The sequence below is a fragment of the Mytilus galloprovincialis genome, chromosome 4 (assembly GCF_965363235.1).
Source record: "Mytilus galloprovincialis chromosome 4, xbMytGall1.hap1.1, whole genome shotgun sequence".
In the NCBI taxonomy this organism is placed as follows: domain Eukaryota; kingdom Metazoa; phylum Mollusca; class Bivalvia; order Mytilida; family Mytilidae; genus Mytilus; species Mytilus galloprovincialis.
This window is the reverse complement of record NC_134841.1, coordinates 83843688-83861735: the sequence shown is the minus strand read 5'-3', so window position 1 is coordinate 83861735 and position 18048 is coordinate 83843688. Positions and strand designations below refer to the sequence as shown.

At 31.1% G+C, this 18048-nt stretch overlaps 1 protein-coding gene across 2 annotated transcripts; it reads right to left on the bottom strand.

Annotated features, from left to right (window-relative positions):
- Positions 1–9731: 9731 nt before the first annotated feature.
- LOC143070798 (uncharacterized) lies at positions 9732–16374 on the bottom strand. Of its 2 annotated transcripts, none has more exons than XM_076244939.1 (3): positions 15794–16374; positions 11446–11615; positions 9732–10018 (listed from the first exon to the last, which is right to left on the bottom strand). In XM_076244939.1, the coding sequence occupies exons 1-3, from the start codon at positions 16254–16256 to the stop codon at positions 9851–9853; spliced, it is 801 nt and encodes a 266-aa protein (XP_076101054.1). In that variant the 5' UTR covers positions 16257–16374; the 3' UTR covers positions 9732–9850. The 2 variants fall into 2 exon arrangements, with proteins under 2 accessions (XP_076101054.1, XP_076101053.1); XM_076244938.1 differs by having other exon boundaries at positions 11446–11618; positions 15794–16371.
- Positions 16375–18048: the final 1674 nt, after the last annotated feature.

Below are 18048 nucleotides of genomic sequence, written 5' to 3'. Positions count from 1 at the left end.
ATCTATTGTCCATATTAAATTCTAAAACCAATTATAAAGTGATCATTGTAGACTCTGTAGTAAAGCTTTAGGCATTCATGTAACTTCATTGTGAATATTCCAGGATAAAAAAGTGTTTCAACTAATAGTGTTCGTTTTTAAAATTAGTAAATAATCTAAATTAGTTTGTGAAGTGCCACCAAGGTACAAACATGGAGTTTCGGCACGTACCGACATGTAAAGTAATGAATTTATCAATACTTTAACCTTTATTAAAGATTAGCTATGTTTTAACATTTTCACATTTTCATCTGTATATATATATATTTCTAGGATTTATTGCTTGTGCATAACAAAACGGACTTATCTTGCTCAAAATCCCACTTCCACCTTATCGTTGGTGAGCAGGGGACTAAGAATAAAGGAATGAGTACTTATACTTGTAAATAATTGAACAAATTATAAATAAATAAATATTATTACCTTATTTTACCTGAGTTTACCTGTCAAAAAATGCGCGCAATTGTAATCAAAAGCTGCGCACAAACGTAATGCACCGAATTCAACAAATATAAACTCCACAATACTGATCACTTGTTCCTCTGTGTAACATAAGGCAGCAGCTCAATGACATGTAATCCTAAAAAAAAAAATTCTAGATAGTGATGAATAGTTCAATTGTTATCTATATTAAATCATACAAATTTCAGCGTTAGTTGCTACATTTTTTGTACTTTGTCTTAAGTTCAAATAAAATGGGAGTCATTTCATGTTAAAACTATTTATATGTATATAAATATACCTCATCCGGACTTGTTGCTGAAAAATTTATCATATCTTTAATTGCAGATTATAGCGGGTTCCTGAATTTAGAATGAAATTCAAAACAGTGTGGCTGTGGCCATTGATTGACACATTAAATTCATCCATTGACTGGGACAATTTAGGTGAACGTTTGTATGTAACGACCACTGCTCACTATGTACTTTTTAAAGACACTTAAACTATGGGGTCACCAAAGGTTCTCAACACCTTAATAAAGTAATTCGAAAAATTAATCAGAAATAACACGATGTTTTGATTTATATCAATTATATAAATAAAAAAATAACGGTTATTCCTGATTAATTTTTAGAATTATTTTATAATTAAAGGCGTTAAGAAACCTTTGGTGACCCCACAGTTTAAATGTCTATCGTAGGTACGTCGTGAACAGTGGTCGTTACAGACAAACGTTCACGTAAATTGTCCCAGTCAATGGATGATTTTAATGTGTCAATCAATGGCCACAGCCACACTGTTTTGAATTTCATTCTATTAATACGAAAATAGGTACTTCTGTTCTGAACAACAGGGCAAATGTCACTCACTATTACTCATGAGTTTGAATGTTACTCTGGTATATTTTTTTACCTTTCTTTCAAAATTTAATAACTTTTTTTTATTCAATAAGTGTTCTACAGTGATTCTTAGTTCTTAAGCTTTCAATTGATACCCAAATTACCAAACTATTTTACTTATTTTCAAAGGTATACATTGGCACTATCTACTTCTTTTGTCCTGCCGTGCCCGAATTATTAGTTATATGCATAGATGGGCGAATTAAAAAAAAATTAACAGAGACAACTACCAAAGATCTTCCACTAACAACCTCAAAGTTATATTCGCGGTAAGAAGCGGTATCTGAGTAATTGTCTATTTTAACCTGTTTTCAATGAAAGATGTATGCAGACATGCCCGGTAGCTGTACAGTTAGAAGTACAAATACGCAACCTCGTCTGCTTAGATTAGAATAAGGTCCTTTCAATGAAAATGTGATGTCTTGTCTTACACAGAACCCTTGTTACAAGGTGGAAGGAAACGTAGGTGAAAGTCTAAAGTTCTCTTCTGTCCATATCTAGCAAACCCTCTTTTGCAAGTTTGATGGTCAAATCTATAAATATAATGAATGTGCATGAAATATGTGCCATTCAAGATTTTAAGCAAACAGGAACCGCTGAATGCATTAGTGCTTGATTTGTCGTTTGTATGTATTAACAATATTCTAGAAAGATATTATACAACAGTTAATGTTCTACTTTAGCATATAATAAGTAGCTTTTGGAGAAAAACACATTTGATGTATTCGTGCTTTCCGTCTTTGAAACAAACATATGCCATATGCCATTCTATATTGTAATTTGTTTAAAATTTAAATAATTTGCTATGTATTTTAAAAATTTCATATATATAATCTACACCATAAATGTTTGTGCCATTACATAACCAAGAAGTCATGTTAAAAGAATTACTGTTTAATTCAATTATTTTGTTTCTTTGTTTTTACTAGTTTCGCAGACTAATAAATCCAGTGATATCTTGTATTTCAATTTCAAACTTCCTGAATCTGCATGAAATATCTGCCACTGAATATTAAAAAAAATAGTCAATCAGTCAAGCAAAGTCGCTTCATATATCCTACAATAAAATTATCAAACAGTTACAGTAAAAAGTAGTAATGTTCCAAAAAGAAGGTGTCCATTTTCTTTACCATCAAATCTGTTGGTGTTTTATTTTATATGTATATTTCTGTGTCATTTCGTTTTGTTTTTTGTTTATTTTGCTTTCTTGTTACTGTTTTTGAACCTTTAAGTTCGTTTCATATTTTGAAATTGTGGCCTTTAACTCTTTGAACCTATCTCTTTTTAATGCTTACATGTTTGTCTTTCTCCATTAGAAGTATGTGTCTCTTTTTTTTCCTTGCTTTTTCAAATTGAAAAATCTTTACTAAGTCGCACTTGTGGCATACTGACGACAGTGAAGCAAATGGACATGATTAAGAACGTAACGTTCTGCAATGTTTAAGTTCTGTTGTTGTTTTGAAATGACTTGTCTACCCAAACAATGCAATAACTTTTATAAAAACAAGTCCCAATGTCACTTGGCTGGGTTTGCGTAGTCTTTCAAACTTTGTATATGTATGTATGTATACACAACAAAATTGTTTTACTAAACTTGATCTCTAACTAATCATGACTTTAGTACCTGCCACGATATAAGACCAGCAAACAATTACTATAATATAACCCGAAAACATGACCATTTATGAGATGATTCATTCCTCAATTATCACTGGTGTCAACGTGATGATCGTAACTGCAGTCACGATCATTCCAATTTGGCGGGCACAAATATAGGGAAATTTATGAAAAGCACATTCAATGGCAATGCTTATAAAGATTTTTCTTGATATAAAACAAATCTGAAAATAAGCTGTTAAAGTGGAGAAATCAGCCTTCTAAAATATCCCTATAGTTGTGTCCGCCATATTGGGATGATCGTAATTGCAGTAACGATCATCACGTTGACGCCAGTGATTATATCCTTACGTTATGTATCCAGTCTATATGTAAAATTAGCATTGGTTTAGGTATACTGCTATAGATAAATAAACATTTAGAACAATTTATCAGCACTTTTTAGCATCAAATAATTGTTCTTTAGAAGTTCGAATGATCAGTGTAGGAGTTAATTGTGGCAAAAGCAAAAATCGAACATGACATGGAAGGTAGTTATGCAAGCTGCAACGTAATAATGGCTTTCTAAAACATTAGCTTGGTTATCAATCTATACGGCTATACGTTTTCACCTTTTTAACGCTTTATAGGACATTTTTCTAGAATATACCAGGATTATTATTTGGTACTTCAGATGCGCATTTCCTCTGCATAAGATTTATCAGTGGCGATCTGATCAAACTGTTTGGAAGGTCAAATAATAAACGAAAGACTATCTACCAATAACGTCTAGAATGATCAGCTTTGATGTAGAATAATGTGCTCTAGTAGGATGACACTTCCTGTAAAAATAAGATGTATCTCAGGAACATGCGTCACGTTGTCCAGAATATACTTGTAACATTTGAGGATTGGAGTTTTTTTATAGAGTTTTTTTACAGCCATCAGTTAGTCATTCAATACTGATAGTTGACTTTGTCATTGTTGAAATCCCATAATCTGCGCATTACTACGCTTAACGATGGGTGATCAAGAGAAACAAAAAAATCTGTCGAAAAGGCATAACATCTCTTATAACTCCGACATTGTTTAGACAGGAAAAAACTCATACGTATATGTTTACTTTAGCTTGTGTTGGTTCATAAAGAAGCGGCATACATTATCTTCTGTATGCTGTATATTAAGGGGGTAGGCCTTGATAATACCAAAATTTTCCTCTCGTTTAATTTTTCTTATATTTACATCATTGAAAAGGTAGGGGTCCATGCATCATCTGCCAAAGTCTTAAGGAAATTGACCGTTTCATTTTAGGGTATATTGAATATGACCAGTTTTGGGGTACCCTAAAAAACGGTCGAAACACTAAAAGGCAAAAATCATTAACTGTTTTTGCACATGTTGTCATCAGAAATACCCCTGACTGTTAAATTGCATAGAAGAAACATATCGTAATTAAAGTAGATCTGAAACATCATGGTGATACAAATGAAATTGAGAATGGAAATGGGGAATGTTTCAAAGAGACAACAACCCGACCAGAGAGCAGTCAACAGCAGAAGGTCACCGACAGGTCTTCAATGCAACGAGAAATTCTCGCACCCGGAACCGTCCCTCAGCTTGCCCCTAAACAAAAATATACTGGTTCAGTGATAAGGAACACCATACTAAACTCCAAATTGTACACAAGAAACTAAAAGTTAAAATAATACAAGTCTAACAAAGGCCAAAGCTCCTGACTTGGGACAAGCTCAAAAATGCGGCGGGGTTAAACATGTTTGTGAGATCTCAACCCTCTCCCTTTACCTCTAGCCAATGCAGAAAAGTAAACGCATAACAATACGCACATTAAAATTCAGTTCAATAGAAGTCCGAGTCTGATGTCAGAAGATGTAACCAAAGAAAATAAACAAAATGACAATAATACATAAATAACATCAGACTACTAGCAGTTAACTGACATGCCAGCTCCGGACTTCAATTAAACTGATTGAAAAATTATGTCTTCATCATATGAATATCAGGCACAATCCTCCCCGTGAGGGGTTTAGTATCATACCATCATAACATATATGAGAAGAACATAACCCGTGTCATGCCAACAACTGTTTTTTAAATAAATGTGTTTACTTCCAATGCAAAGACCCTATAAGTGAATCAATATTAAAGCCAAAATGTACAATCTTTAACAACAGTATCGTAACTATTTCCTTTCCTAATAAGTCTGTTTAAAGGTTTTGTAAGCTTTTGAGGTGAATACTGACATTTTTGTGCTTTGTAAAGAATATTTCCATAAAATATTGGATGTGAAATACCTGAACGTATAAGATGTCTACATGTTGAGCTATATTTACGAATGATGTCCTTATACCGATGATAAAATTTAGTAAATGTTTTGACTAGTTTGTGATATCGAAAACCCTGGTGTAATAATTTTTCAGTAATACATAAATTTCTCTCGTTAAAATCTAAAACATTGTTACATACACGAGCGAATCGTACAAGTTGAGATATATAAACACCGTAAGATGGTGACAAGGGAACGTCACCATCTAAAAATGGATAATTAACTATAGGAAATGAGAAATCATCTCTTTTATCATAAATTTTAGTATTAAGCTTTCCGTTAATAATGATACATATATCAAGATCGAGGAAAGGGCAGTGGTCATTGTTAGTATTAGCTTTATTTAAAGTAAGTTCAACAGGATAAATTTCTTTAGTATACATACTGAAGTCGTCATTATTGAGAGCTAAAATATCATCTAAATATCTAAAAGTATTATTAAATTTGTGTATCAGATGTTGTTTCGATGGGTCTTTGCTGATTTTTGTCATAAATTGTAACTCATAGCAATACAAAAACAGGTCCGCAATAAGTGGTGCACAGTTAGTCCCCATTGGAATTCCGATAACCTGACGATATACGGAATCGCCAAAGCGAACAAAAATGTTATCTAGTAAAAATTCAAGAGCAGATATAGTATCAAAGCATGTCCAATTGACATAGTTTTTTTTTGTTTATTGCTACTAAAAAATGACCTAAAAGAGTTTGAACATATATATTCACATTCTGACTTTTTAAATGCCCATTTAATTAGGTGTGTGAATTTATTCTTAATGAGAATGTGAGGCAATGTGGTATATAGGGTAGAAAAAATCAAAACTTTGAACAGATTCAAAATCACCAATATAAGCATGCAATTTATCAAGTACTTCCAACGAGTTTTTGACACTCCAAAAGTAATTAATTCCACTATTTTCGAAGGCCTTATTTGAACAATTTATTATCAGGTTTTTGATTGTACCAAGTGTACTTGTAAGAAGAATAGATAATTTAGTTGTGGAACAATGGCTTGAAGACGAAATAAATCTATATTTGTAAGGTGTTTTGTGTAGTTTCGGAAGCCAATACATAGTTGGAACTTTCATTGTTTTTGGTTCTGCTTGTAAAGCGGTAGCTAAATAGGCTGAATGTAAAAAAAAACCGGTTTTTAATAATTGATACGGCGAAAAGTCTGGCCAGCTCAGATAGCAATTTTTTTTCAAATTTAGGCAGAAAAAAATGTTGTCGTTTAATTCCTGCAAAAAAATGTTTAAACATTTATTTGTTATTAATCTTTAAAATCCCAAAATTTTATCGAATTTGACCGTTTGAAATTTTTAAATTTTTTTTCAACAAGTTGCAAGTGGCTTACAAGTCACAAAAAAAGGAGAATTTTGGGACACAATTCATTTTCCCCTTATAAACCCTCCTACAGACTGTCTTTGTATTCTTTAAATGTGTAATAGTCAAATGAGTACTGTCCCTATAATAATTGTAATTAATTTTATAAGGAACAGTAATATTCAGTATGGGACGAGTATCATAATGGGACGAGTTGATATGATTTTTTAACACATCTATTTATTGGTTTCTCTCCCCAGACTACAAAATGACCCAGTCATCAATAGCAGACGCTATCAGAATTCATTGTTTTGACAGTCTGTCACTATCTAAGTACTATCTTTGTGTTAATGTAGATTATCTGTTAGCATAAGCTTGTACTAGGATTGATGTTCAGATGATATCTTTTAGATTATAGCCTTTTATTTAGGAAAAAACCCACAAACAGTAAGTACAAACCATGTATCAATGACTTAGCAATGAAACTATAATACTTCATTATTCAATTCATATGTTCAAATCGAATTTCCCAAAACTTTCAAGGTGTTTTGCTATAATGATGCCACAGGATGCTTTAGTCAGTAGAAGTTGCTCCAGAACTCTGACTCATCACACTCAGTTCATTGGTGTTTTTTTTTTCTTCAAGCAATTCATGTATGAATGGAAATTTTCTACCTTTTTATCCACATCATTAAAAAAAAGGTCTTTAGTTTAATGTTTGGTGGTGTCAAACGTGTACAGCTTACTGGATCTTTCTGCATCATTCTCACAGCCAAATGTAAACAAATAAATGCCTGATAACTGTTTAATTAACTTCTATGTTAAAACGCACTAATGACATTTGTAAGAGTTGTCTCCCATATACCAGGTCAAACCCCTTAAGTCACGAAAAGTAGCACAAACCACTTCTTTTAACTTTATTTTTTTTTTATGTTTTTGCCTTTTCTGTTGAAATTCGTCGTCACTGTGTACTATTTGAATAAGGTGTTGATAATTTTGTCCAGCATGTCAACAAAAACAAAAGTCATTGGTTATTATATGAAAAACTTATATATCAGTGTGAGTAGTATTTGTATTTATATTGTTCAATAACTCTTCGGAAAAGATCCTTTATACTAAAAAAACGATGTCATCAGCTTTTATTCAGACAAAACAAGAATGTGTTCATAGTACACGAATGCCCCAATCGCACTATCATTTTCTGTGTTCAGTGGACCGTGAACTTGGGACCAGAACTCTAATTTGGAGAAGGAACAGACGAACGGACGCACAGACCAGCAAACATAATTCCCATAAATTGGGCATAATAAAACTGGAAATATATGGCATCAATTTATCCAAGAAAGCAATTTACGATGTAAAACACATTTTCCCCCTAAATGGCTGTATGACTTCCAACACTAATTATTGACTTATTATCGTTTACTTTACTTCCAGTGGCATATATTACATGTATGTTTAGGCAAAATTAACAATAACTACCAGAGGTAGGATGCTATGAGGAGCGGTAAATTTGATATATCACTGGAAAATTGAGGATAATGGATAGGGACAGAGCCTTTCAACAGACAACTTACGGACTCTTCAGATTTGTAACAATGGTTCTTAAAACGTGCAGACAAATAGGGACTTTCCGTACATGAGGTATCGGTTTCAATATCCCTATTATAACCGGTTGTGGTTGCGAATTCACACATCCCGCACAACCAAATGATCGTCCAATTTTGGCGAGCGATTTAATGCCAGTCGGATGGAGATCAAGAACTTTCCATATTTATATACCCTCATTTAGCACTCGGTGTTCTTCATTCTTACAGCAAGATATAATAGACGGCATAAACATTATGTTTATGATATTTGCTCTTTGTATGATCTTGTTTGTCTAAATTAATGTATGGTATTTTACTATAGTCCTTGCTAGACCATTTAAATGATTGAAATTACATTTCGTCTTCTTCTTTAATGTCCCATTGTTTTAATAGTTTGATGGAAAGCTGTTTTTTGAAGAAAAAAATTGATACAAAAATACGTCAGTTGATAAAGGTCATTTGAGGTTAGTGTATATTTTGGAGATATAATTACATTAGATGTATGTTTCATTATAATACTTTATTCTGATTGGCTAACTGCACATCACGTGTTATTCCGTAAGCAATTGCATCACTCTATAAAACTTTTCATTCATGATAACACGTGGTCCCACAATAAAGTGCACAGGTGAATTAAATAAAAACAATATAAAATTCGTGTTTTCTTGATCATAGCTAAAAAATGTAATTATAAGTATTGAATGCTTCTTTTTGTAACTTCATAGGGTTGTAAAATCGTTGACCGTGCGCACATTTTTACAATGAAGCGCGGAATACAAAATGTACTTCGGTCAACGCTTAAAATTACACCCCAATGAATTTACAAAAAGAAGCATTCAATACTTAATTTAAAAATATTGATTTTCTTTTATTTCATTTTAAATAGAGTTACTTGCCTTATGTTGTATACATATTGGTCTATTTAAGGCCAGTGTATATTTTGGGGATTTAAAAAATATTGATTTTCGTTTATTTCATTTTAAATATAGTTACTTCCCTTTTGTTGTATCATATTGGTCTATAACAAAGATATTCTTAGCTAGTTCACAATCTATAAAATTAAAATTGAGAATGGAAATGGGTAATGTGTCAAAGAGACAACACACCGACCGAAGAGCAGAAAACAGCCAAAGGTCAATTTGGCATAATTATGTTTAGACTTTTATTAAACTTGAAGAAGCAAAACTATTTAAGGGGAATTTTTATGATTGGGAAAGTGCTAAAGTGCATCATGTAGGCCACAAAACTACATACTGAAGTTCATTCTCGGAGTTAAAGGTTTGAGGTATTGAACGTGACATTGACCTAATAAAAGTTTAAATTTTAGTTGAAATATATATTTTACTGTCTTCTTTTAATTTTTAAATAGACCAATGAGATGAGAGAAAGATATGCGCTGATATGATGTGAGTTGTTCCCCAACAATGTGACTGCAACAAAACAACTTACACAAACAAAAGACACCAAGAGTTCAAGATAGTCTCAGACAAAAGCCAGTTATTCATTGTTTCATATACATTTATTAATAAAAGAGACATTTATATAATATATTGCACATTTCATATAGTTTATACCCGTCCAACTTCAATCACAGAATCACATAACAATTTCACAATTTTGTCTCATGAATGACACATCACGTCTGGATTAGCGTCGTCAAAATCACTCAAATCACAGTCACTTTCCCGTGCCTCATCTGAACACGGTGAAGCTGCAGAATGAATGCCGTCTCCTTCCTCAGACCTTACTCTTTTGTGCTTTGTACGTCTGTTTTGAAACCATACTTTGACCTGAAAGTGAATTTAGAATTTTGTTATTGTTATTCATCAGAGTGATATGCAGTGTCAAGAAGTACATAAAATTTTCCATTATCAAAATATATTTGATAAGTTTATTTTTAAGTGTGTGCGTAAGGAGGGTGTTACATTTGAAAATTATCCTCGTGGAACACCTTGCAATACATTTCTCTTTGACTGTACTTGATATCGCGCGGCAAAAATGGTATGTTTCGTTTCCAAGTTATGCATCAAATAACTAAATGTGTAAAGATTTTTAAGCAGGCTTTTCTTGTTTGATTGACAGTGTGACAACTAATGTAACTGATCAATAACGAGCGATTTTTTTTATCGTCTATCAAGCTAAGGAACCCGGGTTTACCGTGGCAAAGTCTAAAAGTCTAGTATAAATTCGACTGAAGTTGAGAAAAATATCATTGAAGATAAAATCTTGAAAACAGTAAGTTTTGTTTTAGCAACTTACATGTGTAGCAATATATTACATAGATTGTGTGTTAACTAACATGCAGGTATGTGCGTTAACACTATGACTTTCTTAAATATTACTGTTAGTTATGGGGTTTATTTTCATAGTCATCGCTCATGAACATTTACCGCAAATTTATTTTTGCTCCCTCACATATAATTGTTCATGCAAGCAAAAACTGCTACTGTACCATTTCCCTGTGGACTCATTCTAAATTCTATAAAGCTATTTCAAGATGGTGTCATTATCAGTCTACGGTCTGACGATTAGAAGCAATATCGGAAAGTAATTGAAAGTCTGCATCCGATTATACTTTAATTGGGCTTTGAATGATATCATTATAAAGTAAAAAGATAATACATTTGATCGAATTCTAATTGTATGAGAAGCCACTTGAGAATTTGAAACAAAATTTCAAAGACGAACAGAGGAACGTGTTATATAACTGTTTTTATCGTCTGCAAATGTTATCGGTTATTTGTAACAAATAACCGACTCTCGGATAGTCCGTGACCATTAACCTCTTATAACTAACGCGAAGTTTGTGACTTAAAAGAGGTATTACTATTCTAATGAAAAGTAAATAGATTAATGAAAAGCCAAATGATAACCGATGAACGCATAGAGAGTTGCACATCTGTGAAGTGAATCCTCTTAATTCGTATATACACACCTGCAAGCACGATAACAACACTTTTGATAGGTTTGACCATTTCAACTTAACCATAAATGTTCAATACTGTAATTTATTTAAACTCATATATATTATATATCAACATTAAATGTACATTTCCGTGATAAAGACATGTTCCTTAATTGTATCTCGTCATTCCAGCCTCCAAGACAAAATGGCATCCATTAATGAGTAAAAATATTGCAGTCATTGCAGTACGTATTATCATGATCATTTAATGATAGATCTAACTATTTTTAAAGAACAAATTTACAAACTAACCTGTGTTTCTGTAAGGTTAAGTTCTGCAGCTAAATCTTTCCTTTCTTGTCCGACTACATAGTGACTTTTTTCAAAAGATTTTTCAAGTTGTAAAAGTTGTGATGGTGAAAATGCTGTACGAATTCTTTTTGGCTTTCTGTATGGTTGGAATAAAAAGCTTGGTGTTGCAGCTACTGAAAATAGAACACAATTATTTTAATTTTATTGAAACATTGTTTTTTCGTATTAGCAAGAATTTTGGTTGATATTGCTCAATATCCACTGTCAAGTAGATGATATGGATAATTAAGATGATTTGTTTAAAAAATGAAACCAAAAATATAAATGTTTAGATTAAATAAAAAAAAGTGATAAATTATAGAACTCGTTTTAAAACTAGTATCACCACGGAGGTGTGTTCATTATTAATTGTTTAAGCAAGGTGACATTAAAGCAATTATCACATCTGTATTTTATGACCCAGGTGCATTAACATGCACACAAAGAGAAGGGGATTTTAATTAATGCAGTCAGTAAAAATTGATGTCAGTTCATACACCTTCATTCTTTTGGTGTGCTTACGTATGTGATTTATCTACTATATATCTTTTAAGAGAAGTTGACTTTGCCGAATAAAAATTAAATATATCCATGTTGATAAATGCCTTGTCCGTGTGACAGTTTTATTCTCCCTAATTAGTGAAGCTGTCGCACAGAGATTCTGACCTCACATTAAAAAGTATCATTATTACTGTTAATCACGTGACCTCGGTATGACTTGAATACATAATACAGCAATGGTAATCTTAGGCCAAAGTGTGTTTTATTTAAATGGTAATATCATAATAAATAGGTTTGTAACACGTTTAAGGGTATTGATATTTGTGTAAACAGAACATTTTCTTTTTCTGATAATACCTGGTTGATGAATTACATTTTTAAATATTGTCAGTTTCGTTGGAGATAGTTTGAAAAGTTGGTTGAATTTGAAAATATGAATTTATTCATTTTTTTTACAATCTTTTAAGTAATATTGAAGATTTTGGTAATATGGCAACTATGAAAATAAAAACAAAGTGTTTCCTTTAAATTTCATCATAAAAATTCCTTGAGGTTTTGTGTTGATGGGCTGCTGTCGTATTAATGTTCGCCCGGCATTATGTTTTATTCATTAATGATACATTCTTGTGGTGCTTCACAGACGAATGTGTAATTCAAAAATAAAATTTAAATAAAATAATATATATCAGAGAATAAAAAGAATAACAATTTTATGTGAAATAAAAAAAACTAATTTCTTTCATCGCAAGAGTTCAAAAAATAAATAACATATACATATAAACATTTTCATGCTTACTAATCATTCAAACCTTAACGTTCTATATTACAAAATATAACAAATAAATGGGAAATTCGGCGACAATACACGCGTCCGATATAGACTATATTTGCAAGTTAGTTTAAAACAAGCATGCAACAAAATAGCAAAATATTTTTAAAAAATATATATAAAAGCATATATGGGAAATTAACCTAATGATTTTAAACTCGTCAGTTGCAAAAATTGAATCTCATAATTTAACTTCTCTTGTTATGTTCTTATTATTAATTGCTTCACTGACTAATTTTTGTGTGTTTTCAATTGTGCAAATAAACGGATTTCAACTGCGTAATACATGTACAAAAATATCCATCATTTAAAAGATAACTATAGTTTTCGAAATGAAATGTCGCAAAAACAGCATTGGCACAGAAAGTATGGCGAAATGAATCTATTTGATGTAAACGAATACCAGATATAATATGTTTAAATCAGCAGCTCAAGTGCAAGTATAACACAACTGTCATATTTTAAAATTGTTCAATTCAATCTTCGTACATAAAACGTATAAACATATTTCTTTCCAATATATGGAATACTAGAAAATTTACCAGGATGAATAAAACGATTTTCTATTTATAAATTATATTTAGAAGGAATTTGAATAGTACGAAATTAATGTTCGATTGTTAATTGTGATTAAATCCGTGCATGACGATGTTCATTTATACGTTTGAGTCTTTTTTATATTATTTACATTTTCACCTTGTACTAAAAGCTTTAGCAAGTCTGCATCACTTTAATTCTTTATTAAACGATTGATCAACATTTAATTGTGATCCCGATCATCGATCACTCTTGCTAATTGCTAGTATTGGGGACGGGTTGATGTAGCAGAACAAACATATTAGAACTCTTTTAATTTTATGATCCCAAATTACTTTTCAAATTTTAACAAAACCATTGTTCGGGAACATTTAGAATAATGAAAGAATGCTCATCAACGATGTAAATTACTATTGATGAAACACGCCATTTAAATCTTTTCAATTTAAACATCATTATATGAATATACTAATTCGATAATTATAGATTTTTATTGTTCGTCACATTATTTTAAAATTTTCTCTCGTTACAACAAAAAAGGTTGCGAGGTTAAAATCATTTTTTTAAAATCATTTGTATAATAATTGATGTAAGTTATTACATTTTTTCACAAACAGACAGTATTGGCAATTTTTAATGGTTATTTACAATGATTTTCTCATGAAAACTTATTGTAAAATAAAAAAAAAGTTAAGAGACAGTTCGAATGTGTATCGAATAAAACATCAAACAAGAAATTTAATAGTATTTAAAACATAAGTAAATTGTAAAAAATGTCACATTTTACTCGTATATTTTACTTGTAGCCCTTAAAGTAAATTAGAAACCCTTTTAATTCGTTTTCAAAGTAAATACAATTTAGTGCAAAACTTATTTCAATGTACGAAGAGTATATTGAAATTCTCAAAAGAAGTTCTAAACTGATTCATTGGACGTTCTGGGTGTTCCGAAATAACCTTAGTAAGGTTTCAATTACGAACGGTAATGATTTTCTACCAGTTTGTCGGGAATGAGAGAACCTTGAAATGTACCGATACATTGTCTTTTGTCAAAGGTCTTAAGTTTTTTTTCAATGATGAAATATTTATATGGACTTTTAAATTGATAAAAGCAGTGACACTAGGTGACCCGTTCACAAATTCTGATATTCAATTAAACAGACATTTTGGACCCGTAGTTTCATACGATACGGAAAGTGTTCCTTATCTCTTTGCTTAAATATGTATATTACTGTGCAAAAACAATATGATGAGTTACAACTAATTGATTTAAATCTCTTAATGAGTCTAAAATTAGGGATATATTACGGATTTTTAGGGGAGGAGTTCCTCTCTCTCGTAAAAAAGAATCAGATATGGGTAGTATAATGTCTTCGTGTGGAGCACTGTAATAGAAGAACCCATAGAGGAGTTCTAAATATAATTCTAAATGATAATACTCATCAAATAGTTTTGTTTCGGTGATAATTAAAACTAATGGGGCACATTATGAAATTTTAGACAATTCAGATATTAGAACACACACGTTTTAGCTATTCCTATATATGCCAGTACATATTTGACTTGTATAGAAAAACAGCGACATAGGTTCTTAGTTATAACATAAGAAAATATTCTTAAAATTTGAAAAATTCCTTCATTGGAACATTTGTAAATTCTTACAAGCTTAAATGAAATTAAAAAAGAAAATAAATAATATAAAAAAGAATAAAAATAACATATATAATTAAATCTAATTGATTTATAGTGAAGATTAAATATAGTACGATGTATATTTTGTAAAGAATATTAAATATACTAATATACTAATCTGCTAATTTTTTGTTGTTTGTATTTTAGATATTTAAAATACATATAATTTAAAACTTTCTGAAAGATGTTAAATTCAGTTCTTTGGTCGGGTTGTTGTCTCTTTGATACATTCCCCATTTTCATTCTCAATTTTAATTCAGCTTTTATATATATTTAAATATTGAACATAGAACCTGGGTATAGTATATTTAACCTTCTTAGCTTCTGTGTTAATTATAAATTTATGTGTATTTGACGCTCCTGTTTCGCAGGAAATCTGCTTCTGAGTGTATTTTGAATACATAGTTAAACATTTAAATCATATGTATGTATGTTCCTGACAGAACTAAGGAATCATTTGGTAAGTTCTATCTTAGTATACAAATCCTCCACAGATCAAAATATAAATGATGCAGTTTTGTGAAATTATTTAAAAACTATAACTCATCACCCAAAGCCATAGCAATGAACCTCTGATCATTTAAGTTCATAATTTGTGTATTTCTAATTGATATGATAAACACAGCCTGAATTAGACAATTTAAAAATTTTGACATGAGTGTACCCGATGGAGTTATTGCAAAAACGCGTGTAAATATCTAATTTAGCATAAACTGTTTAAATTATTGAGCATTTAACTTTCACTACTTACCAGGGTATCGTGGATAATAATAGCCCGGATATCTGTCCCACGGATGAAGATGTCTGCCTGAGTTCAGGACCAATGGATGTATGGGTGAAGGTTGAGGAATCTGTGGTGGTACTCCTAGAGAGTGTAAATTCAAATTTGATAATGGATGACGACAAACACGAGGTGCTAAATAAGTCCCTGTAGCACCAGCAGATAACACGTCATGTAAATGTTTTAGTGATTGGGATGCTGTATGATACGGGTGAGATGTGTCGTGACGGAGCATCGCTTCTTCAGCAGACGCAAGTGTTTCTTTTCTTTCATTTAACATTTCAAGCAGTTCTTGTCGTTGTCGCACGTGCAACTCAGTTTCAGTATGTCTAATATGTTGTTCTTTTTGGTGAGGTTTTTCCACTTTTTCTGATTGTTTTCCCATTATAGAATCTATCGTGAATCCCGACATTTTCTTCGTCGTCCTCTCCATTACTCTATTCAGCTATTAAAATATTTGCATCACCTAGTAGAGAAAAAGTTTGATATAACTACTGATCTATACTGTATAAGAAACTTGTTTTTTACCCACAGAATGGCAAATATATAATTGTAATTATGTTTACAATAAATCAGATGTAGTGGCCTGTCGTTTTAAGGAAGGCGGAGATTGTTCAGCATTCTTGCTATCGACTTACCTCCCACTATTGCTTATCCAATTACAGTTTTATTTATTTATGAGAAGGCGGGTTTAACGATAACGGCAGAGTGCCTTTATTTAATTTTCCAATCCAATAATGAATTCAACATTATGATTTTATCACTTATTTTCAATAAACAAATCGCGACCTTTAGCTAGCAAATTGCCGTGTGTTATTGAGCTAAAGTTGATTAAATTAAATTAATCTTAAAATTGAAATAAATATGTTAAAAGCCGAACATATCCAGACCGTGGTTTATACATACACCTTGTTTAAATATAATTAAATGTAAAATTAAAATTAAAATTTATATTGTGTTTTAATTGTACCTATTCTCTTGAAATATAGATATAATGAAACATGCGTCAACCATGAAATTTATAATATATTCTAAGATAAATAAATATTGAGTTTATTTTTCAAAAACCTTCAAATAAACTCAAGAATTATCATTGAACAAAGATGAATTATCACTTTGGTTGAAAGCACCGAATAATAATTGTCTTTGACAAAAATCAGTAATATATACTAATCGCATAAAATCTGACATTTAGCATGCAAGATACTAATGTTTGTTGAATGATATAATTGTGAAAACCTTTTTGCACATAAAGCTGTCTTTTATAAATTAGTTCATGATATCTATGCTGATGTAATGAAAAATTGAAATTACAGTTTTGATAGGTTTTGAATAGTAAAACAGGCTTCAACCTGGGTTATTACACGTGTATCATTATGAACAATATTAAAAAGTACAAAATAGGACACATCTTATTTGTCTTTTGGAAGACAACTAAAACTTACCTTTCAAATATGATGGGAAAATTGCAACTTGCTTTTTATTATTCTCATTTTTCAGAATGAACATTTTTTCTTTATCATTTGAGCTGAAGCAGAATTAATATAAGGTATTTGAATTATCAATATTGTATTATTAAGTGTAATTAATGTAAAAATATTCCCTCAACTTAATCTTCTCTTTCCGACGATTTACATACTAGAAATAGTTTTTTTAACGTTAAACCGAAAATAACTCTAAAGGTACATTCTCATAATGTGATACTGGTTGTTAGCACGAAAACATCTCATATTCCAGTGTTATAACTCATACTGTATCATTAACAGGTGAAAATACCCAGTTTGCCTACAATGACTAAGGCCAATTTTACGCTAATAAGTCATTATCTTTATAAAATTACCCCCTTTTAAATATATCATGTTTTACTTTTAAAACTATTAAATTTGTTGTGAGTATTTGAAGGTGCATATCACTTGATTATACAACTATGGGTACACATTTTACGACTTAGGGATGGAAAGTACTTATTATGCTGTCACTGTACCCGTTTGGCATTGCTAACTAGATCGTACTAAAGAAATAAATACCAGGTTAATGTCATTTAATTTCTGTGAAATTTTGAACACCTGTGTGGAGGCAAGTAAATATCGACAAATTCTTGTAAAAGTGGTTATTTTCGTTATGCGTATCTAAAGAAAATGATAACAAGAGAAATCGGAATGTAAAAAACGGATTTTATATTATAACGGGGTAAAGCCGCTTACTTCTTTTTGCGGAACTAAGGT

Bases quoted from the DNA above. Each gene is read 5' to 3' on its own strand.
- LOC143070798 (XM_076244938.1), bottom strand. From the start codon at position 16,256: ATGGAGAGGACGACGAAGAAAATGTCGGGATTCACGATAGATTCTATA. The intron at 11,619-15,793 runs GTAAGTAGTGAA...TTCTATTTTCAG, and splicing joins TTATTATCCACGATACCCTG to TAGCTGCAACACCAAGCTTT. The intron at 10,019-11,445 runs GTTAGTTTGTAA...ATTCACTTTCAG, and splicing joins TTAACCTTACAGAAACACAG to GTCAAAGTATGGTTTCAAAA.